The sequence below is a fragment of the Lipotes vexillifer genome, unplaced genomic scaffold (assembly GCF_000442215.2).
Source record: "Lipotes vexillifer unplaced genomic scaffold, Lipotes_vexillifer_v1.1 scaffold123, whole genome shotgun sequence".
NCBI lineage: Eukaryota > Metazoa > Chordata > Mammalia > Artiodactyla > Lipotidae > Lipotes > Lipotes vexillifer.
In genome coordinates this window covers 25,575-49,752 of record NW_006783002.1, presented here as the reverse complement: position 1 = coordinate 49,752, position 24,178 = coordinate 25,575, and the positions used below count along the sequence as shown (strand labels likewise).

The 24,178-nt window shown below is 47.4% G+C and overlaps 1 protein-coding gene across 1 annotated transcript in view; it reads left to right on the top strand.

Annotated features, from left to right (window-relative positions):
• Positions 1-23,758, top strand: part of TENM4 (teneurin transmembrane protein 4) — a 400,863-nt gene extending 377,105 nt beyond the window's left edge. The window contains exons 26-30 of the mRNA XM_007455571.1: positions 6,993-7,228; positions 10,833-11,129; positions 12,592-14,206; positions 19,955-20,097; positions 22,721-23,758. Of these exons, the coding sequence (XP_007455633.1) occupies positions 6,993-7,228; positions 10,833-11,129; positions 12,592-14,206; positions 19,955-20,097; positions 22,721-23,479 (3,050 nt within the window). The 3' untranslated portion in view covers positions 23,480-23,758. The remainder of the gene's footprint in view (positions 1-6,992; positions 7,229-10,832; positions 11,130-12,591; positions 14,207-19,954; positions 20,098-22,720) is intronic.
• The last annotated feature ends 420 nt before the right edge of the window (positions 23,759-24,178 follow it).

The window sequence follows — 24,178 nt, the reverse complement described above, 5'->3', positions numbered from 1 at the left end:
TCATATGGTTTTTCTCCTTCAATTTGTTAATATGGTGTATCACATTGATTGATTTGCGTGTATTGAAGAATCCTTGCATCCCTGGGATAAATCCCACTTCATCATGGTGTATGATCCTTTTAATGTGCTGTTGGATTCTGTTTTCTAGTATTTTGTTGGGGATTTTTGCATCTGTATTCATGAGTGATATTGGTCTGTAATTTTCTTTTTTTGTAGTATCTCTGTCTGGTTTGGTATCAGGTTGATGGTGGCCTCATAGAATGAGTTTGGGAGTGATCCTCCCTCTGCAGTTTTTTGGAAGCATTTGAGAAGGATGGGTAGCTCTTCTCTAAATGTTTGATAGAATTCACCTGTGAAGCCATCTGGTCCTGGACTTGTTTGTTGGAAGATTTTTAATCACAGTTTCAATTTCATTACTTGTGATTTGTCTGTTCATATTTTCTATTTCTTCCTGGTTCAGTCTTAGAAGGTTATACCTTTCTAAGAATTTCTCCATTTCTTCCAGGTTGTCCATTTTATTGGCATAGAGTTGCTTGTAGTAGTCTCTTAGGATGCTTTGTATTTCTGTGGTGTCTATTGTAACTTCTCCTTTTTCATTTCTAATTTTATTGATTTGAGTCCTCTCCCTCTTTTTCTTGATGAGTCTGGCTAATGCTTAATCAATTTTGTTTATCTTCTCAAAGAACCAGCTTTTAGTTTTATTGATCTTTGCTATTATTTTCTTTGTTTCTATTTCATTTATTTCTGCTGTGATCTTTATGATTTCTTTCCTTCTACTAATTTTGGGTTTTGTTTGTTCTTCTTTCTCTAGTTCCTTTAGGTGTAAGGTTAGATTGTTTATTTGAGATGTTTGTTGTTTCTTGAGGTAGGATTTATTGCTATAAACTTCCCTCTTAGAACTGCTTTTGCTGCGTCGCATAGGTTTTTGATTGTGTTTTCATTTTCATTTGTCTCTAGGTATTTTTTGATTTCCTCTTTGATTTCTACAGTGATCTCTTGGTTATTTAATAACGTATTGTTTAGCCTCCATGTGTTTTTGTTTTTTATGGTTTTCTCCCTGTAATAGATTTCTAATCTCATAGCGTTGTGGTCAGAGAAGATGCTTGATATGATTTCAATTTTCTTAAATTTACCGAGGCTTGATTTGTGACCCAAGATATGATCTATCCTGGAGAATGTTCCGTGCACACTTGAGAAGAAAGTGTAATCTGCTGGTTTTGGATGGAATGTCCTATAAATATCAGTTAAATCTGTCTGGTCTATTGCATCATTTAAAGCTTGTGTTTCCTTATTAATTTTCTGTTTGGATGATCTGTCCATTGGTGTAAGTGAGGTGTTAAAGTCCCCCACTATTATCGTGTTACTGTCGATTTCCTCTTTTAGAGCTGTTAGCAGTTGCCTTATGTATTAAGGTGCTCCTATGTTGAGTGCATATATATTTATAATTGTTATATCTTCTTCTTGGATTGATCCCTTGATCATTATGTAGTGTCCTTCCTTGTCTCTTGTAACATTCTTTATTTTAAAGTCTATTTTATCTGATATGAGTATTGCTACTCCAGCTTTCTTTTGATTTCCATTTGCATGGAATATCTTTTTCCATCCCCTCACTTTCAGTCTGTATGTGTCCCTAGGTCTGAAGTGGGTCCCTTGTAGCCAGCATATATATGGGTCTTGTTTTTGTATCCATTCAGCGAGCTTGTGTCTTTTGGTTGGAGCATTTAATCCGTTCACGTTTAAGGTAATCATCGCTATGTATGTTCCTATTCCCATTTTCTTAATTGTTCTGGGTTTGTTTTTGTAGGTCCTTTTCTTCTCTTGTGTTTCCCACTTAGAGAAGTTCCTTTAGCATTTGTTGTAGAGCTGGTTTGGTGGTGCTGAATTCTTTTAGCTTTTGCTTGTCTGTAAAACTTTTGATTTCTCCGTCGAATCTGAATGAGATCCTTGCTGGGTAGAGTAATCTTGGTTGTAGGTTTTTGCCTTTCATCACTTTAAATATGTCACACCACTCCCTTCTGGCTTGTAGAGTTTCTGCTGAGAAATCAGCTGTTAACCTTATGGGAGTTCCCTTGTATGTTATTTGTCCTTTTTCCCTTGCTGCTTTCAATAAATTTTGCTTTGTCCTTAATTTTTGCCAATTTGATTACTGTGTGTCTCGGCGTGTTTCTCCTTGGGTTTATCCTGTATGGGACTCTCTGCACTTCCTGGACTTGGGCGGCTATTTCCTTTCCCACGTCAGGGAAGTTTTCGACTATAATCTCTTCAAACATTGTCTCGGGTCCTTTCTCTCTCTCCTCCTTCTGGGACCCCTATAATGCGAATGTTGTTGCGTTTAATGTTGTCCCAGAGGTCTCTTAGGCTGTCTTCCTTTCTTTTCATTCTTTTTTCCTTATTCTGTTCTGCAGCAGTTCATTCCACCATTCTCTCTTCCAGGTCACTTATCCATTTTTCTGCCTCAGTTATTCTGCTATTGATTCCTTGTAGTGTATTTTTCATTTCAGTTATTGTATTGTTCATCTCTGTTTGTTTGTTCTTTAATTCTTCTAGGTCTTTGTTAAACATTTCTTGCATCTTCTTGATCTTTCCCTCCATTCTTTTTCTCAGGTCCTGGATCATCTTCACTATCATTATTCTGAATTCTTTTTCTGGAAGGTTGCCTATCTCCACTTCATTTAGTTGTTTTTCTTGGGGTTTTATCTTGTTCCTTCATCTGGTACGTAGCCCTCTGCCTTTTCATCTTGCCTATCTTTCTGTGAATGTGGTTTTTGTCCCACAGGCTGCAGGATTGTAGTTCTTCTTGCTTCTTCTGTCTGCCCTCTGGTGGATGAGGATATTTAAGAGGCTTGTGCAAGTTTCCTGATGGGAGGGACTGGTGGTGGGTAGAGCTGGGTGTTGCTCTGGTGGGCAGAGCTCAGTAAAAGTTTAATCCGCTTGACTGCTTAGGGGTGGGGCTGGGTTCCCTCCCTGTTGGTTGTTTGGCCTGAGGCAACCCAACACTGGAGCCTACCTGGGTTCTTTGGTGGGGCTAATGGCGGACTCTGGGAGGACTCACACCAAGGAGTACTTCCCAGCACTTCTGCTGCCAGTGTCCTTGTCCTCACGGTGAGACACAGCCACCCACCGCCTCTGCAGGAGACCCTCCAACGCTAGCAGGTAGGTCTGATTCAGTCTCCTGTGTGGTCACTGCTCCTTCCCCTGGGTCCCGATGCGCACACTACTTTGTGTGTGCCCTCCAAGCGTGGAGTCTCTCTTTCCCCGAGTCCTGTCAAAGTCCTGCAATCAAATCCCACTAGCCTTCAAAGTCTGATTCTCTAGGAATTTCTCCTCCCGTTGTCGGACGCCGAGCTTGGGAAGCCTGATGTGGGGCTCAGAACCTTCACTCCAGTGGGTGGCCTTCTGTGGTATAATTATTCTCCAGTTTGTGAGTCACCCACCCAGCAGTTATGGGATTTGATTTTATTGTGATTGCGCCCCTCCTACCGTCTCACTGTGGCTTCTCCTTTGTCTTTGGATGTGGGGTATCGTTTTTGGTGAGTTCCAGTGTCTTCCTGTCGATGACTGTTCAGCAGTTAGTTGTGATTCCGGTGCTCTTGCAAGAGGGAGTGAGAACACGTCCTTCTGCTCCGCCATCTTGAACCAATCTCCTCTCAGACAGTTTCTTTAGACAATATACATAGAGTGACCAGCATGGGCCAGGCATATAGTATTGCTTAGAAAGTACTTGTTGGATTAATTAATTAACAGGTATTTTGATTTACCGTAAGAAAATAACCATATATTTTCACAACCGTTTTTCTTCCCATATGTGGTCCTGTGCCTTTACCAAAGCTCAAGGAACAATAGCAGTTCTCAGTCAAAGAAAGAGAAATCAAGCCCTGGAATTCCTTCCCCACCAAGCACCTTTAGCAGTGGGTTGGGACAGACCCTAGGTGTTTATGCTCTGGCTGTTATTGGCAAGAAAAGGTACCAGTTCCAAACCAGCCAGGGTTCTGCCTGACCAAGAACAGCAGTGCAGCTGATGACATGCAGACATCGTATCCTTCAAGCCTATTTTCTTCCCTGTGGTTAAGAATTGTCTCCTCTGCTCCATACGTCTAAGCCGGCTTTCAGCATTTTTCTCTAAAGTTAATGCAGGCCTTCCAAAATTTAGGCAACTTTTTAAATTCAGAAGCGCCACATCTCCTCAGTTGTAAAATGTACCATCGATTTAATAACAACTTTTCAGGTGAGGGGGTGGGGAGAGACACTGCTCAAAATCCATACAAGGACTTAAGACACATTCCAATTTCAGAAACATTAAAACGTGAAAAGGAAAAGTACATCTCAGTATCCAAGAAACGTGGTACCTCTTTTTCTTCTTTGGGACCTGTGCCAAGCTCTCCTTTCGTACCAGGCTCAGATCCTCAGTTTTGCAGCCACCTCAGTATAGTCTTCGTTAAAAGCTCTTTTGGTTCCATCTTACGTCTGAACTATGGGAAGAAATAAGAAGTAGGTACTAATGAACAACAGCCTTGGGAAGTCACAGCTCACATTAGACGGGGATCGTTTGAGATGGGCCTCGACAGATGCTGTTCCATCCAAAGTCACCATTAATGGACATATGTAGATTCAGCAAGGAGCAGCTTTAAAAGATAAATTGACACCGGCTTTTTCACTGTTCAAAGGAAGTAAAATACAGATTGTCAGTGAATAATGCATAGCAAGTTTGAGGCAGATTTTAGAATTCTGCGTGCGTGAGAGAGAAAGGAAGAAAGATAGGGGCAAGGGGCTGGGAGAGAGAGAGGCTGATCTGATGCCATCCTAGCAGGGAAGATTCAGTGAGGGTTACCTACAAAAACCACATCCTTATTGCTTGACATAGCCTAGTATATATCTAGTTCCATCCAGCAAATATTTACTGAGCACATGCAATAATAATGATGATAGCTAACATTTTGAGCACTTACTCAGTATGAAGTATATCTTTAGTGTTTTACATTTCATCATCCTTTTTCATCCTCACAACCACCTTCTGAGGTATTATTAATATCTCCATTTTCCAGATGAAGATAATAAGGCATTGAGAGGTTAAGTAGCTTATCCAAAGTCACCCAACTAGTAGGGTATTTGGATGCAGACAAATAGGCTCTAGAAAACATTCTGTTAAGCACTGATTTAAAAGTAAGTGGGACCTATTGAAGGACCATGATCGGTACCAGAAAAGTTCACTGTGACAGGTGTGTGAAATGGGGCGGTGAAGATAGAGGAGAGATGACTAGAGATAGATGTGACAGTGACCAGCACAGCGCCAGGCACACGCAACTAGTAACAGCTAACATTTACGTAACACGCACTAGATGTGCAGCACTGCTCTCAGCTCTTCATATTCATTATCCTGCTTAATCCTGTGAGGTAACAGTACAATTATTATCCCCAGTGTACAGATAAAGAAACAGAGGCATGAGAGCTTAAGGAATTTGCCCAAGGTCTTGCAGGAAGAGAGCAGCAGAGCTGGGACTTGAACCCAGGCAGCCTGGCTCCAGAGTCCACGCTCTTAATCTCTGTGCAATAGTGCCTTTCACGGTAGGCACTTAGGTATTTGAGAATTCATTCACTCACAGAGTGGTGAACCCTCCTACCCCTCAGCTGCAAGACCACTAATGAAACCAATAAAGAGGCTAAGGGAGGGGGAGGCATTTGTTCCAACCAGAGGAACAAGGGATGCTTCTGGGAAGAGATGATGTTTAAGCAGAGTCTTGAAGGAAGGGCTTGGGCTAGCATTTGTTAAACATGGGGGCAGTGCAGGCAGAAGCAACAGTCAAGGATGGGCAAGAGGCAGGTGACTGCAGCACAAACTCAAATGTTTCCATGTTTAGAAAAGAACACAGTGTGCATTTTACAGCTGAAATTTACTTTTTCTCCAGAAGGTTCTGTTAGCTAAAAGATCCTAACTAAAATGTTTTAATCAGATTTAAAATTTCAAACTCAAGCCTGTTTTTAAATCATTGTCATATACACATATATGACATATACACACATATATGTATATATGACAGCAATTTTAAAAAAAAAAATATATATATATATATATTTGGCATTCTGTCATTGATATACATATTGTACTTATTTTTCACCTTGTTGCAAAGAGTGTTATTACCCTAGTGGGAGAGGCTTAAAAATGTTCAACCCTGTGCTCTAGTAATCCTACATTTAGGAGTCTGTCTTGATTAAATAACCCCAAATGAAGACATTGATTTATCCAAAATGTATATTTTTAATAAAGATATAATTCATATACTATAACATCCACCCTATTAAAGAGTATAATTCAGCAGTTTTTAGCATATTAAAAAAGTTGTACAACCATTACCACTAATTCCAGAAATTTTTCTATCAGCCCCCAAAAGAAACCCCATACCCATTAGCAATCAAACCCCATTCTCCCTTTCCCTCACTAATCTACTTTCTGTTTCTGTGAGTTGACCTGTCCTGGACATTTCATATAACTGTACTGAGGCATACAATATCTGGCCTTTCGAGTCTGGCTTCTTTCACTTAGCATAATGGTTAAAATGTATTTATCTGCAGTGTTACCTGTAATTATGCAAAGCTGGAAATAATCAGAATATCTATTTGAGGGCTGGTTAAATAAATTCTGGTATTTCCAGGCAATGGAATAACATGCAGTCATTAAGAAAAACATTTATGGAAATATTCAACGATATAATACAATGATCAGTGAAAAACCTCCATAAGCAACCATTTTTAACTGTAAATGTATTCAGAAATATCCTAAAATCTAGGAATATACCAGAATATTTACAGTGGTCTCCTTTGGGTATTGAACTCATGGACCTCCATGTATTTTCCTAGTTTTCTTCAATGACAGTGTTTTGTTTCTGTAGTCAGAAACATAAACACATTTAAACACCACACCACTGCCTCTGCTGTACACACACCTCCCTCCGTCCTCCACCCTCCTGAGCAGAGTCCATCCGTCTTCTCTCCCTCAGACCAGGTCCGGAACAGCTACTACATTGGGGCCGACGGCTCCCTGCGGCTGCTGTTGGCCAACGGCATGGAGGTGGCCCTGCAGACGGAGCCCCACCTGCTGGCCGGGACCGTCAACCCCACTGTGGGCAAGCGGAACGTCACGCTGCCCATCGACAACGGCCTCAACCTGGTGGAGTGGCGGCAGCGCAAGGAGCAGGCTCGCGGCCAGGTCACCGTGTTCGGGCGCCGGCTTCGGGTGAGCAAGGCCTCCAGCAGGTCTCAGCCCCTGGGGGTGGTTGGACCCTGGCGGGGAAGAAGGCAGAGGCACCTGAGAACTGGACTCTTCTTGAAACTGTCCCGGGGAGAAGGTGTTCCTGGGCCTCAGTTTCTTCATCTGCAAAGGGGAAAGTAAATTAAGCGACTACACACAACAAGAGACTCGTGTATCTTTTCAGTTGTGCTAGTGAAATGATCACTGGCTTTGATGTTAGTCAGGCTTCCGGCTTCTATTATTCCCTGAGTGAATTTGGGCAAATCCGCAATCTCGTAGAGCCTCAATTCCATTATCCATAAAATGGGAGAGATCGAACCAATTTACAAGTTGCTACAAGGATTAGAAATAATACATAGAGTGCCCTATACAGCATCTGGCACATAATAAGTGGTCAGTAATACCTATTCTAGTTGTCCTTTTATTGTTATTCTTATTACTGTTATTGTTATTACTGTTGCTAACATGTACCAAGAGTCAGTTTAGCTCTTTGGAACCTAAGCCACATTCTCCTTCCAGGCGAAAGGAGTTACCCTTCCTAAGACAGCAGAACGACCCCACCGTAGCTGTCACTGCCAGGGGGTTGGCATCTGCAGTGTGGCATCTCAGAGCACTTTTCGGTGTGTGGATGCCCTGAACCAGCCCTTTTTCTGCCTGACTCCCATGTCTCTATAGTGTGGCCTCTGCCCCAGGGCCAGATTGCCCAGCTTCTTTTCCCTCCAACTTCAGAAAGGAAGGCAATGGGGAGAGTGAAAACAGAGGACCCGGACCTGGCTTTCAGCACAGTGCCTTGCAGACCACAGGTGCTCCATGGAGACTTGCTGAGCTGCAGGGTACCACGGGACTGAGCCACATGCTCCTGACTCCTAAAAGCCACAGAAGCATCCTCATGCAACACGGCCGGGGCTGTCTTGAGCCCCCTGCCCTTTCTCACAAGGAAAGTTCACTTAAGCCCCTGATTCATGCATGGGATAACCAAGGTCCGGAGAGAAAAGGGATTTTTCCTGATTCACACAGCTGGGCAGCAGTAATGACTAGAAATAGGCACCCTGTCTCATAGTGTCATTCTCACAACAGATACAGAAACAGTAAGTTACTTATTCAATGTCACACAACTAGAGCCCAGACAACAAGGTTTCCTGTGTTCCTCAACAGTCAAGAACTCAAGCAACTATCTAATGTGGGAAACAGCCTTCCACTGGCTCCCCAGAGAAGGTCTAGCTTTCTTTGTTCTCTGTGGGACACCATCCAGGGCCTCACTGAGCCCCCTGTGTGAATTCTCCAGGAGCCCTTCATACACATCTGAGGCAGTGAGCTAAGTAGAAAGTTTGACCAGGGTTTATTCCTGCCTGGGCCACATGTGTAGCCTTGAGCAGCTCCTCTGAGCTTCAGATTCCCCTGCAGAAACCAGATGATATATTTGAAGCACCTAGCCCAGCGCTGGAAGACCCCAGGTGCTCAATAAATGGCAGCAATTAGTGCTATTAGGATTTCCTCTCTGCCATGTGAACTGGACCAAAAGTTTCCCAGGCACTAACTGGTCCCTCTCCAAGCCTGAGATGAATGACAATCCAGTCAGGCGGCCTCATCTCCGAGTCCTCCCAAAATAAATGGCCACCCACAGTGGCGGCATGTGGAATTAGAATGTTAGCCGGGTGCACCTCCCCACAATGGAGCTCATTTTTTTATACAACTGGGAACTTTTTTTAAGAAAGAAAGATGTAAAATGATCTCATTGCCGCCACTGCTGAGCACAGGAGGCATTAGGTGGTTCCCCAGTGAGCTGCTTAATTCAATTTTATTAATTTTGCAGCAAAAGTGTAGATCCTCTTCATGGGGGCCCTCCAGGAGGTGAGGAGGGCGCTGGCTTGGTGGTACCACCTTGGGGGGGAGGGCCCCCATCACTGCTGGCGGTGCAGACCCCACATCTTCCCCTGCCCTCTCTGCAAAGAACACAGCTTCAGCCTCCAATGCCTCTGATTTTTCATGGGAATTGTCTGCCACACTGTTTTTGCTCCTGCAATTGTGTTTGATTACCCCTGGGAAGGCAACCTTATTTTGACCAGGCCATTCACAGCTAAAGTCGTCTCAGCACCATCATTATAAATCTTGATTTTCAAGGCTTTAGAATTTGTTTGGGGAGAAGGGGGAGACACACATGTCTCTACGTCCTCTGAGAATGACCGCGATCATTTGCTGTCATTTAATGGAAATAACTGCAGCCATTAACTCAGTACCTTCTATATGCCCAGCGCTCTGCTAGGTAATTTACGGAGGTTTCTTCAATCCTCACAACAGCCCTGCTGTTTCACAGGGGAAGAAATTGAGACTCAGAGAGGGAAAGGCACTGGCCCAAGGTCACACAGAAAAAAGTCCGTCACAGAGTTGAAGCTGGACTCCTGGCCTGATTCCTAGACTTGAGCCCTTTTCTACCACACAGGGCCCCAGAAGGCCTTTCATTACCTTAATCCACATTTGCGGGTTGGCATCATATGGCCTGCATCGTCTGCTTTCCTCTTGGGGCTTCTTACCTACTTGTCAAACTTAACTAGTAACTAATGGAAGAGTCCGAAAATGTGCCCAAATGCCCCACCAGGCCCAGCACCACTTAGAGGGAACCAGCATTCTAGCTTCAGAGTACATGGCAGTGTTTCAGGAACAACTGGCGCCCCTAAGGGTTGGATCCAAATACAGAAACAGGCCTCTGAAGTATATTTCGTAACTAAAATATGAGAAACCTTGGTTTACCGCTACCCCTGTGGGACCCCTGTATTTCTGACTCTGAAAGGAAACTGAATTGTGTGCTGACCTAGCAGCCCAGGTAGAGATCATACAATGGGCTCCTGAGTCTAGAGGAAGGAGCAAAATGTTCCAAAACCTAGGACAGTGTCTCCTGGCAACCCCCAGTCAGAGAAGCCGTCCCAGACTCAAACATACACTGCCTCCCAGGGCCTCCAGGAAGATGAAGATGTCTTGGGAGCTAACTGAGGTGACCAAGAAGCCCTAATTGTGGTGGCAGAGGGCAGGAGAGACCCCAGAGGGGACGGGGAGTCCAAAGCCCTAAGAAGGGCTGGACTCGCTATGAGGACCACACATCATATGTTGGCACGTTGCCATGGCGAGAGTCAAATCCAGACTCGGCCACTCACCAGCCATGGGGCCTGGAGCCCGTCCCTGACTGTGGTCTCCCTGGTATTAAACACGAGTGCAAACACGGGCACGTAATAAATGGGGTCAGGCACTGATTTGCTGGGCCCACGTGGCCTCTGCCTTTTCAGGAGGGAGTCAAGAAGGATCTGCCTTTCTATCCTCATTAGGAGAATCATATTAGGAAATGATGTAATCGTTTCTGCTCCTCTTTACCCAGCATGTGCATTGTCTTTATCCTCACATCAGCCCTATATACTTGGCATGATTATTCCCATTTTACAGATGAGGAAACTTCACAGAGCTGATAAGGACAGAGCCAGGACCCAAACCCTTGTCTGTTGACACCCACAACCTGTGCTGCCTCCTCTCCTCGGGAGCTTCTCAGACCAAGTTCTCAGTGTCTAGATTAACTCTCTCTTTCCTCCTACCCCTTCCCCAGGTTCACAACCGGAACCTCCTGTCTCTGGACTTTGACCGTGTGACTCGCACAGAGAAGATCTATGACGACCACCGCAAGTTCACCCTCCGCATCCTGTATGACCAGGCCGGGCGGCCCAGCCTCTGGTCGCCTAGCAGCAGGCTGAATGGTGTCAACGTGACCTACTCCCCAGGGGGCCACATTGCTGGAGTCCAGAGGGGCATCATGTCTGAGAGGATGGAATACGATCAGGCGGGTCGCATCACATCTAGGATCTTTGCTGACGGGAAGACCTGGAGCTACACGTACTTAGAGAAGGCAGGTGTCTGTCGCCCTCCATCACTGGCCTTGCCATATAGAAGATCCATCACTGTGGCTCAACCCATGGCCAGGCCCAGCCTGCTGACCTCAGTGGGATGGATCTGACCCATGTGGTCTCCAAAAGGAAATGTTCAGGAAAATCCGCATCAGCGTGCCAGGGGGTCCCGGGTGGTGTATGGATGGATTATGGTGATGGGGTGGTAAGTGGGGGGTCCTGGGACAGGAGAGTGTGAAAGTCCCACCCAATGGGCTGGAGCTAGACCCAAACACGATCTGGACTTACAGAGCAGGATTTCGGGTCCAGACCCAGGCAGGGGTCTGCTCCCAGGTCTAGGGCTCTTGGTGTGATCTGGTCACAGAGAACAAGGCAAAAGCCTGGGGATTAGTATTAAGCAAGAGGTGCTTAATCCTGAGCTTCAAGCGCTAGGTGTGGCCTTAGTATGTCCCTTCTGCTTCAGGTCAGGATTCAGTTCATCCCAGGGACTTGGAATCAGAAAGGGCCTGAAATCAAAAGTTGGTCCCAAATAAGAGAAAATGCTAACTTTGATGCCCAGATGCCTTTAGGCCTTTTATCTACTGACTTATTCCTGAAACAGTCTGTATTTCATGCCCCAGTTCTGATACCCAGATCCTTACTTAATATTTTGCTCCTGGTCACCTGTCCAGGGCCCAGGCTCTGATTGATCTGTGATCTGTCTCCCCTGCCCTGTGCAGTGTTCACATCTCTGAGAGCAGCATTTTGTGGTAGTGCTAAGAGAGACCTTGGAGGTCATCCAACATACTGAAAAATGCAACCCAGAGGGAAAGAACTTGCCCAGGGCCACACAATGAGTCCATTATTAGAAACCAGGTTTCCCCATTCCCATCACAGCCCACCCCACCCCCGGATGGGCATATGACCTGTTACCACATAAACAATTATGCAGAACCTTAAATGTCCTTCTCAGACATGTCTTTATCCTGTAGGCCATAGGGAGTCAACGGACGTTGTTTAGCAGGCAGTAGACTTCGTCAGGCTGTGTTTTAGGTTAATCATTCTTGCCTGAGTGGGAAGGTTGATCTGAGAAGGAATCCGGCACAAGGAAGCCAGAAGAGAGGCTGCTGCAAATACTTGAGGCCAGTGCTCCCAACCCCATCCCATGCTGAAATCATCATTCTTGTACCCCACAAAGGGGCAAACGGACAAGGCTGCTCACTGTACGAAGGCAAATGGCCTGAGTGTTCTGGGGTCCCAGGCCCTGCCAGGGTCAAGGGCAGAGAGAAATTCTTGTCTTAGCACATTCGTACCCCATTGCAATATCCTAGGGCGCACTGGTTGGAAACCTCTGGTTTGGGCATAACTTAAGAGAACCACCAGCTTCCTTGACCTTTCATTCTTTTCCTTTAAGTCTTGGGCTCACAGACCACCCCTTCCTTCCCAGCACCCTCTTCTCATCTCTCGGTTTTCCTTCCCCTGCAGTCCATGGTGCTACTCCTCCACAGCCAGAGGCAGTACATCTTTGAGTTTGACAAGAACGACCGCCTCTCTTCTGTGACCATGCCCAACGTGGCCCGGCAGACGCTGGAGACCATCCGCTCAGTGGGTTACTACAGGAACATCTACCAGCCCCCCGAGGGCAACGCCTCAGTCATCCAGGACTTCACTGAGGACGGGCACCTCCTCCACACCTTCTACCTGGGCACCGGCCGCAGGGTGATATACAAGTATGGCAAGCTGTCCAAGCTAGCCGAGATGCTATACGACACCACAAAGGTGAGCTTCACCTACGACGAGACCGCCGGCATGCTGAAGACCATCAACCTACAGAACGAGGGCTTCACCTGCACCATCCGCTACCGTCAGATCGGGCCCCTGATCGACCGCCAGATTTTTCGCTTCACCGAGGAAGGCATGGTCAACGCCCGCTTTGACTACAACTATGACAACAGCTTCCGGGTGACGAGCATGCAGGCCGTGATCAATGAGACCCCGCTGCCCATCGACCTCTATCGCTATGACGATGTGTCGGGCAAGACGGAGCAGTTCGGGAAATTTGGTGTCATCTACTACGACATTAACCAGATCATCACCACGGCGGTCATGACCCACACCAAGCACTTTGACGCATACGGCCGGATGAAGGAAGTGCAATACGAGATCTTCCGCTCGCTCATGTACTGGATGACCGTCCAGTATGATAACATGGGGCGAGTCGTTAAGAAGGAGCTGAAGGTGGGACCCTACGCCAACACCACCCGCTACTCCTATGAGTACGACGCCGACGGCCAGCTGCAGACGGTCTCCATCAATGACAAACCACTCTGGCGATACAGCTATGACCTCAATGGGAACCTGCACTTACTGAGCCCTGGGAACAGTGCACGGCTCACCCCACTACGGTATGACCTCCGTGACCGCATCACCAGGCTGGGTGATGTGCAATACAAGATGGACGAGGACGGTTTCCTGAGGCAGAGGGGCAGTGATGTCTTTGAGTACAACTCAGCGGGCCTGCTCGTCAAGGCCTACAACCGGGGTGGTGGCTGGAGCGTCAGGTACCGTTACGATGGCCTGGGGCGGCGGGTGTCCAGCAAGAGCAGCCAGAGCCACCACCTGCAGTTCTTCTATGCAGACCTGACCAGTCCTACCAAGGTCACCCACCTGTACAACCACTCCAGCTCTGAGATCACATCCCTCTACTACGACCTGCAAGGACACCTCTTTGCCATGGAGCTGAGCGGCGGAGATGAGTTCTACATAGCCTGTGACAACATCGGGACCCCTCTTGCTGTCTTCAGTGGAACGGGCTTAATGATCAAGCAGATCCTGTACACGGCCTACGGGGAGATCTACATGGACACCAACCCCAACTTTCAGATCATCATTGGCTACCACGGTGGCCTCTATGATCCGCTCACCAAGCTCGTCCACATGGGCCGGCGAGATTACGACGTGCTGGCTGGTCGCTGGACTAGCCCAGACCACGGGTTGTGGAAGCAGCTTAGTAGCAGCAACATCATGCCTTTTAATCTCTACATGTTTAAAAACAACAACCCGGTCAGTAACTCTCAGGACATCAAGTGTTTCATGACAGGTGAGGATCAGGGCTTATTCAGAGGGCAGGAACCACTACTCTGGTCATCTGAAAAGACAGTCTTCCTTGAGAAAGCTGGTATGGGGTAATGGGAGATATTGACTTCCTCTTAGAGCAGCATTTTCCAAAGTATTTTTGAAGAAACACTAGTTCAGAGAAATGCTTTGGAAAAACTGGTTTTGGCATCAAATCAATTTGACAGGGCAACTACCGTTCTTAAACTTTCACGATACATTTCAGCTTATGAAAGGCTCTGAGAAGTCCTGTAGTAAAGAGAAGTGTTTCATATATTTACCCACTATTTTTCCAACTTATTTGACCATGAAACCCTAATATTTCACTGGATGCATCCCCTGGAATGTACTTTGAGAGTTTCTGACCCAGAGATCAGGCTGGTTATGAGTCCCTGATAAGTTGAATGAAGGTATGACCAAAAAAAAAAAAAAACGAAAGAAAGAAAGAAAGAAAAGAAGAATTCAGTTCTCTTATTTGGGATGAGGTAATGGAAAATTCAGACTTTGGCAACAGACAGAACTAGGTGAAAGATCCATCATTTCTAAGCTATGACAGTCACAAAATTTATTTAACTTCCCCTGAATTCCAGTTTCCTGATCTATAAATTGAAGTTAGAATATCTACCCTGACTCTGGTAAGTTAAATATGCATATTGTAAATCCTAGAGCAAACTACTAAAAGATTAAAGCAGAGGCACAGCTTCTCAGTCAATGGTGGAGATAAAATGAAGACTAAATTAATAATCCAAAGAGGGTAGGAAAAGAGGGAGAAAAAGGAGCAAAGAACAGATGGACAAATAGGAAACAAAAATACTTACCTGATAGGATGGTTGCAGGGGTGAAATGAGATACATTTTATAACCTGCCTAGCACAGTGCCTGGCTCACGTTGGTTCTCTTTCCCCTACCGTCTGATTTTAAAAGTGGGCTTTGGTCTTCACTACCGTGAAACCAACTTGAGTATAAAATGCCCCATAGGTCACGCATGCCAGAAATGCCTCTAACAGCCTCCTTCCAGCAAGGAGCCGCTGCCAGGCTAGTCACAGAAGACCTCAGGAGTCAGAGCAGCTCTGGGGATTCAGGTCTGGATAAAACCAGCACCTTTTATAGAACAGAGTTCGTGGTGGACAAAAGTTGGGCATGACAACTTGCAAACGTGGTCGTCTCCCCGTCTTCTGTCCTGTGACATAATCCTCCTGCCCCTAGTTTAAGGCAGTTTCCTTCATTCAACAAGGGCCCCCTCTGTGCAGCCACTGTTTTAGGCACTGGAGATAGAAAGATGATCCCCGCCCTCCAGGAGTTCACCCCGCGAGAGGCCAGACAGACAACTGCTGTCCAGTGTGAGGGGCCCACGGCGGACGCTTGCGCTGACAGCCAGTGAAACACAGGAGACACAGCTGGCTCTACCCAGGGAGCAGCTGGCGCGTGAGGTCCACTTATGAGTGGACATTCGCCAGGTAATGGGAAAAAAGGCGATCCAGATAGAGGGGACCGCACGTACAAAAGTATGGAGAGGGCAATGTGTACAGCCCCACCTGAGTGCCCCTTAGGGGCGTGGTGGCTTCCTGGCCCCCAAACTGGGGTGGCCCAGGCTGGACCTGTTTCTGCTGACGGAATTAGAGGAGTCTTCTTTCAGGGAAGGATTCCAGGTGGTCATGTCGAGAGCAGGAGTCCCAAGAGTGGGAAGGAAGAGAGGACACAGTGGTGAGCAGGTGCGATGAAAACATCCTTGGGGCCTGTGGATGCACAGGAATATCTCAACAAGGTTTCACAGCGTTCACCGTACTCAGCTGGCTGCCAGCCCTAGAAAAATTTAAACGATTGAGAGGACATTTCTCTTACATCTGTCTGCATTAAGCATGCCCCCTGCCTCATCTTCCAATGAATTTCCTGTGAGATGCCTTGGCAGGTTACTGTAGCTGAAGAGAAAACCATTTTACTACTAAAAGCCAAGATACTACTCATTCTCACTAAACTTGACCAATTTATCTTCCACGTGGGCTACATGCAACCTCATTCACATCCAGCAACAACAACAATAAAAAGGCATCTCATCGGGGCTTCCCTGGTGGCGCAGTGGTTGAGAGTCCGCCTGCCGATGCAGGGGAAACGGGTTCGTGCCCCGGTCTGGGAAGATCCCACGTGCCGCGGAGCGGCTGCGCCCGTGAGCCATGGCCGCTGAGCCTGTGCGTCCGGAGCCTGTGCTCCGCGATGGGAGAGGCCACAAGAGTGAGAGGCCCGCGTACTACAAAAAAAAAAAAAAAAAAAAAAAAAGGCATCTCATCTTTTTTCCAAAAACAGGATAGGGTCTTAAGCCTATAATACTGGAGAGGCTTATGTCACATGACAACCCCTGAACCAACCAGCATGGCTGGGGAGATAGAAAGCACTGACTGGCTTAGCCTAGGTCACATGCTTCAATGCTAAGCCCTTAGGTGGAGTCAGCGTCCCTAAAAATACATGGATACCCCAAAAAGAAAGAGAAGGCAGAATGGGACACTAGGAAGGCAACTTAAAAATGTCCACCACTGATCCATCATATACTTAACCCTCACTTGTAGCCTGTGCGATGGGGACCACTGACCCCATTTACAAAGGCGGGAAGTGAGGGTCAGAGAGGTAAAGTAACCCGCCCAGGGAGAGGTGGCAAGGCTGGGGTTAGAACTCTGCTGTGTCTGACTCCAAAATCCTCATTCTTAGAGATCTGAATTCCCTCTGTAAAGTGCAAAGCTGTGTACATGTGAAAGGGATGATTATTTTTCATCACTGTCCCAGGCAGCCACACTGAAGTCTGGGACGAACGGATGAGTAAAGAGCTTTTTATTTTTTATTTATTTATTTTTTTTGCGGTACGCGGGCCTCTCACTGCTGTGGCCTCTCCCGTTGCGGAGCACAGGCTCCGGACGCGCAGGCTCAGCGGCCACGGCTCACGGGCTCAGCCACTCCGCGGCATGTGGGATCTTCCCAGACCGGGGCACGAACCCGTGTACCCTGCATCGGCAGGCGGACTCTCAACCACTGCGCCACCAGGGAAGCCCGTAAAGAGCTTTTTAAATCGAGGGAAATGTCTACCTCTGATGTCATAGGAAAGAAGACTAAAATTCCCAACTCTTCAGAAAAGCACAGTAGAAAAAGCAGTGAATAAATCAATTTTCAGCATTTTTCCTAAAGGCATAATGACAAATTTTCCCACCTTCCGTCACTTGTAATTAAGGCCCAGGCCTCTTTTGAGCCCCATGGCTTCCTGGGAATTTGCAGTATTCCTGATAGAAGCTTTCCTTTGCAACTACAAATTCAGATGCAAGTTCTCAGCCTCAGGCACAATGGCTTTGTAGGGGTTTTTTTTTTTTCCCCCGTTCTGTTGGTTTTAATTTCCCAAAGAACCATCTACCAAGATTCAGAGAATCAGAGAAACTTAGAAACTCAGTGAGGAAAGGGACTTTGGAGAAAACTGCTCCAAGCACCTCATGCTACAAAAGAGGAAATGGAGTTCGAGGCACATGGAGGCTTGGGCTTGAGGAAACACAGGCAACCTTCTATGAGCCAGGAACCAAGCTGGACACTTTAAAATACATTAAATCCAATCATTTATGTAACAGAACAGTTCCTGCTCTATGCTGGCTGCCCCAAAGTGGTAACACTATTAGTATTCTTCTCCATGACTTGGTGAAAACCATTTCTCCCGTGAATTTGCAGGTAAGGAAACTGAACCTCAGAGAGGTTAAGCAAACTGTCTAAGATCACACAGTTTGCAAGTTGGGAGCCAGAGTTTGGACCTGGGTTTTGTCTTGCCTCACCATGTTCTTTCCCTTATATGATCTTTCTAGAAGTAGAATCTGGGTTTCCAAGCTTCCTTTCCTACCACCCCTCCACGTCAGAACCTCCAGGCTTCACACCCAAGAGAGGGGCTCTGGAACATCGAAGAAACAAAAAAAGAAAAAAAGAAAAGAAAGAAAGAGAAAGGCAAACTTGAGGTTCTTGAATGGAAAGGCAATGTGGGATGAAGTTGATGACCCCCAAATGGCACTCCCATCACTGGGATGAACTCAATTCCACCAATGCCTGGGCCCTAAGAACCTCCCTGACCAGGGATCTGTCTGCTTTGGAAAAAGCCCAAAGCAGGCCTGAATGCCCACCACCCAGAGTTGCTGGCTCAGACACTTAATTCCACATCCTGCCTTCTCCTGACTTTGGATTTGAGTCTCTAGTCAACAACTGCTTTGGCATCTTCAGCTGCCCCTTCCCAAGGAAGGCTGAGCCATGCTGGGACACAGGCTGTCTGTCTGTCTCCTGTAGACCCCAAATCACCTCCCACGTGCCATCCCAGGCTCTTCCTCCTCCAGCCGCCATTCTCCTTTCTGGGTCTCTCTCTGCCTTGCTGAACTGCTGTCCGGTTACCCGAACGCTCCCAATACTCACCTCCCCTCTCCAGGCCTTGCCTTATACGATGGCCTTTGCGTTCATCTCCCTCGAAGCCTGACAAAATTTGCACAGCTTTCACTGCCTGGCTTCAAGGCAACCTCCTTCATGAAGACTTGTCAGTCTGTGGAACTGAAAGACTTCTGCCCTCCTCTAGGTGTTTTTCCTGTGTCCATGTCTCAGCTCCCCTTCAGGGTCCTGCATGTGCAAAAGCTGAGGATCTGTGACACCAGAGCTGGGCACGTAAAAGACACTCAGCAACAGAGGGCCAAGTAACTGATGACACACTTTCCACCCTCTTTCTTTTCCTGAAGTCTTGGCTTCCTGATTCCACTCTTCAGTGAGCCGGTTGCTCATGACAACATCCCACCTTTCCCTATACCTAGTATTTTATGATTAGTAACCCCCCAGGAATATTATAAAAACCAGTAAATCCAATGCCTATGGGGCTAGATCCTCAAGCCCAATATAAAGACTGGAAAATAAAGGCACAGGAAGCTTAAGTGACTTCCTTAGGCTCCCAGAGTAAATAAAGGCAGGATCAAGGGGGAAAAAAACCCTTCGATCTTTGGTCAGGCCACCTCCACGCCTAATGCACTTTAGCCCTGCGGCTCTAATCTCTTCAAAAAGGAGAAAGGAGGGAGAGTGTGCTTCTTAAGTGAATTTTCTCTTTGAAAGTCATTCATTAAAACCTTCCCTTTGGGGCTTCCCTGGTGGCTCAGTGGTTGAGAGTCCGCCTGCCGATGCAGGGGACACGGGTTCGTGCCCCGGTCCGGGAAGCTCCCACATGCCACGGAGCGGCTGGGCCCGTGAGCCATGGCCGCTGGGCCTGCGCGTCCGCAGCCTGTGCTCCGCAGCGGAAGAGGCCACAGCAGTGAGAGACCCGCGCAAAAAAAAAAAAAAAAAAAAAAAAAAAAAAAAAAAAAATCTTTCCTTTGGGGTTGGTTGTCCTCTGTGTCTCCTGTTGGTGTTGCGGCTGGATGTGGAGGAGTGTTCATCCATCAACAGCTGCCCCTGGCTATGAAGCTGAAGGTCCTGGGGTAGAGTGACAGTAGTAAGAGGAGTCTGGAAGCCTAGGTTCTACTTCAGTGACATCTCTCTCAGATACATCCCTAGGAGGGGGCACTAGGTCCCAAGAGCATGTTCAGCTTTCATACCGTGAAACAGTTTCCACCATGCTTGTTGACTCTCCCCACAGCAGCTCTCCGTGTCCTCACCCCGCCCCGCTGCAGCCTAACTGTAGGCTGCTTTCTTGGGATGTGTCACTCTGAGGTCCACTGACTCCGTGGGGCTGTTTCTGCTTCTCTCCCACCCAGATGTCAACAGCTGGCTGCTCACCTTCGGATTCCAGCTTCACAATGTGATTCCCGGCTATCCCAAGCCAGACATGGATGCCATGGAACCATCCTACGAGCTCATCCACACACAGATGAAAACTCAGGAGTGGGACAACAGCAAGGTAATTCACACACCTGGCTGCCCACCCCTCAAGCCATCCAGACATTACAGGAACGGGTCCCACCAGCTTTTCAGGAAAGCCTAGGCCAATGATAGAAACCAATGTGGTACGTCCACTGTGCCTGCCAGAAACAGTTCAGCAAATACTTAGTAACGCTGCCACTGGCAAGTCACTGTGGACCCAGCTGTAACAGCATGTAGGCCCTCACAAGCCAAATTAAGGAGTTTTGTATGTTACACTGAGTTTGGAGTTCCACACAAAAAAATGAGCCTTTGTCCCAACCCGGAACAAAAGTACAAAGAGGGAAGGTGTGTTTGAAATACAAATGTGACATTTTCTGAGCACCTCAGTGCGCCTGGCCTATTCTACATAAATTAACACACAAATATCCCTTGGTATCGTTGTTCTCATTTTACAGATTTCATGCCTGAGGCTTTCGAATGCCACACAGCAAGGATGAAATAGAGCAGGATTCAAACCCAGATCTGTCTGTAGGTGCTCAAAAAAATGTTACTTTCCCCTGTCTTCCATTTATGACCCAATTTCAAAGACTCATAGAATTTTACGGCTATAAAGATCCTTAAAAACAGTTTCATTCCACCCTCTCACTTCAAACATCCATTTGCTCATTTCTTCCCACTGCCCCACTCTTTCATAAGATCTGTGCTAGGAGCTGGCTCTTCCAGGCCCCATGCCCCGGAAGCCCAGTGAATGCAGGAAAGAATCAGGCAGAGACCAGGCCTTTCAGGGGATCCCTGACCAGGCGGACAAGAGACTGAGGAGGAAATCAGTTGCCAGATGGCATACTGCTGGAGATCAGAAACTTACACATCCATATCTCTTACTCCAGTCGGATTCCATTAGGCCTCAGCCTAGCTGTTTCCTTCCCCTGACCTCTGGAGAATGTGATTCTGCACCTCTGTGCTCCGGTGGCACCTATAGCTTCCTCTTGCTAAGCACTCACAACGCTATATTTTCATTCCTGTTTTCTTCCCTGTATCTCCACTAGACCCTAAGCCCCAAGAGGGCAAGTACTGGGTCTTATTTGGTACCCAGCATACCACCTCGCACATAGTAGGTGCATGGAAAACTTTTGTTGAATGAACAAATTGTTGAAAGAAGTAAACAACCCTGTGAGTTCGGCCTTTTTCCCCATTTTACAGATAAGACCAGAGTTGAGAGAAACTTGTCCAAGGTGAGCTGGAAAGGCGATGAGAACCCAAGTCTGTCTGGTCACGAAGCCCATCCTCTCTCTGCGGCCCTAGCCCCACCCCCTGCCCCTCTCCAATCCCCACCATCCATCCCTCCAGGTACTGCCCAGCTGCCCACAGCACTGACTGTTTTCCCAGGGCCGCTTCCAGCCACTCAGCTGCACCCACTACCTCCAGGCTCCCTTCTCCACCCCCTCCCAGAGCCACAGTCTCTGACGGCCCGTTTGCCAGCCTCGCCTGTCAATGAGTTATTGATTTCTGCCCTTGGCAAGCATTGGAGATCTTTGTTGTTGAGCACTCCAGCTTCCGTGAAACTCTAGGAAATAATTGTTCACAGACAGGGTTCTATTAATTATAAAGAGGACTGAATTTCAGTGAGAAACCGCTGGGCCTTTTTCTAAAGCCATTTCTCTAAGTTGCTGATAAGGCCCTGGGGCCTGCCTGAACGTGGCTTCCAACCTGTCCCCCAAAGCAGCCAAGAGCGGGGGCACTTGAGGAGCCCCCAGGAAGCACTGTGGGGACAGAGGCCCTCCTTGAAAATCATTTCTAAACATGGCAGAGAGCAATACAGCAGGCTAAGAGGGTTTGTGTAAATCACTACTTTTCATCCTACTAAGCCTTCTTGTCAAGAGTGCATTCCTTGCCATTCCTGCATCTAACATCATCCCCTCATCCTCCAAGTCCCAACTCCAGCGTGAGCCTGTCCTTGAACCCCATCTCCTTCACGTTGCTTCTCCGCCTCCAGGCTGAGACACCCTGAGCCGTGATTGCCCCTCCCGACTCCAGCAGCCCTTGAACTGAGCCTCTAGGATCAGACAGACCAGGGTTTGAATGTTGGTTTGAATATTTACTAGTCTGTGGGCTAGTACTTACTAGTCTGTATGACTGTGGGCCAGTTACAACCTCTTTGAGCCTTAGTTCCCTTAGGTGTAAAACCAGAACAATAACAGTCCCTACTGTATAAAGTTATTGTGAAGATCCAGCGAGATAATGAATGTGAATTATTCAGCTCAAAGACCACGACATGTTGGCTATAGCTGTTACTATTGCTCCTCTTAGACCACCACTCATCACGTTTGATTGCAGTTATTTGTTGCCACATCTGTCTTTCCCCACTAAACGAGGAGTTCTCCAAGGGCAGGGATGATGTCTGATTCATTGTTGTATCTCCCGTGCCGAGAAAGGGACTGGGCACAGAGTAGATGCTTCCTGAACAGCTTCTGAATGGGAGGAAGGGTGAAGAGATGGATGAAGGAGGGCTGGGTGTCCTAGTGGTCAGCACTAGGTAGAGCTAGATGCTAAAAGTTAATACATTTGTATAGGTTTGACTTTCAGTCATGTAAGCTGATGCTCCAGGCCGTTGGAAGTTTTTCCCCATTTATCTCACTCTCTCCCTCTCCCCCCACCATCAGTCTGTTCTCGGGGTACAGTGTGAAGTGCAGAAGCAACTCAAGGCCTTCGTCACCCTGGAACGTTTTGATCAGCTCTACGGCTCCACAATCACCAGCTGCCAGCAGGCCCCAGAGACAAAGAAGTTTGCATCCAGTGGCTCAGTCTTTGGCAAAGGGGTCAAGTTCGCCTTGAAGGATGGCCGAGTGACCACAGACATCATCAGTGTGGCCAACGAGGACGGGCGGAGGGTTGCTGCCATCTTGAACAACGCCCACTACCTAGAGAACATGCACTTCACCATTGACGGCGTGGACACCCACTACTTTGTGAAAGCAGGACCTTCGGAAGGCGATCTGGCCATCCTGGGCCTCAGCGGGGGGCGGCGAACCCTGGAGAACGGGGTCAACGTCACTGTGTCCCAGATCAACACGGTGCTCAGTGGCAGGACTAGACGCTACACAGACGTCCAGCTCCAGTACAGGGCACTGTGCTTGAACACCCGCTATGGGACAACACCGGATGAGGAGAAGGCACGGGTGCTGGAGCTGGCCCGGCAGAGAGCCGTGCGCCAGGCCTGGGCCCGCGAGCAGCAGCGACTTCGGGAAGGGGAGGAAGGCCTGCGGGCCTGGACAGAGGGCGAGAAGCAGCAGGCGCTGAGCACGGGGCGGGTTCAAGGCTACGACGGCTTCTTCGTGATCTCGGTCGAGCAGTACCCGGAACTGTCAGACAGCGCCAGCAACATCCACTTCATGAGACAGAGTGAGATGGGCCGAAGGTGACAGAGAGGACCGTGGCCGGGACTTCTTGCCAAAGACAGCTACTCTTTTGTGGCCGCATACCTGACTGTGTTGTACTTAAAAAAAAAAAAGAATCCTTTTTTTAACAAGTACAGAAAGCAAACAAACAAAAAAGATACTGGTTGCATTGTAATTCATGCAACCTCCTTTTTTTTTTTAAGAAAAGAAAAACACAAATTTGGCCTTCACACTTTTTTTGCAAAGAACAGAAGGTATTTTTTTTCCATAGTGTGATCACAATGAAAACTTTCTTGTCTTTTGTTCCCTTTTCCTTGAGGAGTTTTCCTTGTTGTTTGGGGTACATGTCTCCTCACTGAGATGCATCTCCTGGGGTGTGTCCTTGTCTGTCCCCAGGTACCCAGTGTGACGTGAGACACAAGTGTCTGTGCTAACCTGTCCCATGTGCAACTTTCTCTTCCATGGGGGTCGGGCAGGAGGGAAGGGTGCGGCGGAGAGTAATGGGCCGGTAGCAAATTTCCAAGGGGGCCTGGAAGGAGGGTCTGCAGGACCTGAGGATCTTTGGCTAAGCTCCCGCAGACAAGTGGTGGCTTTTTTACTCACTGTGTTCCATGCCTCCAGAGGACCATGGATGGTTCCATCTTCTCTGGGGGATTTCATGATCTCACAGCACCTTTTTCAAGCTGCCCCAAACTCCTGTCCAAGCTTTATATTTTGATGCGA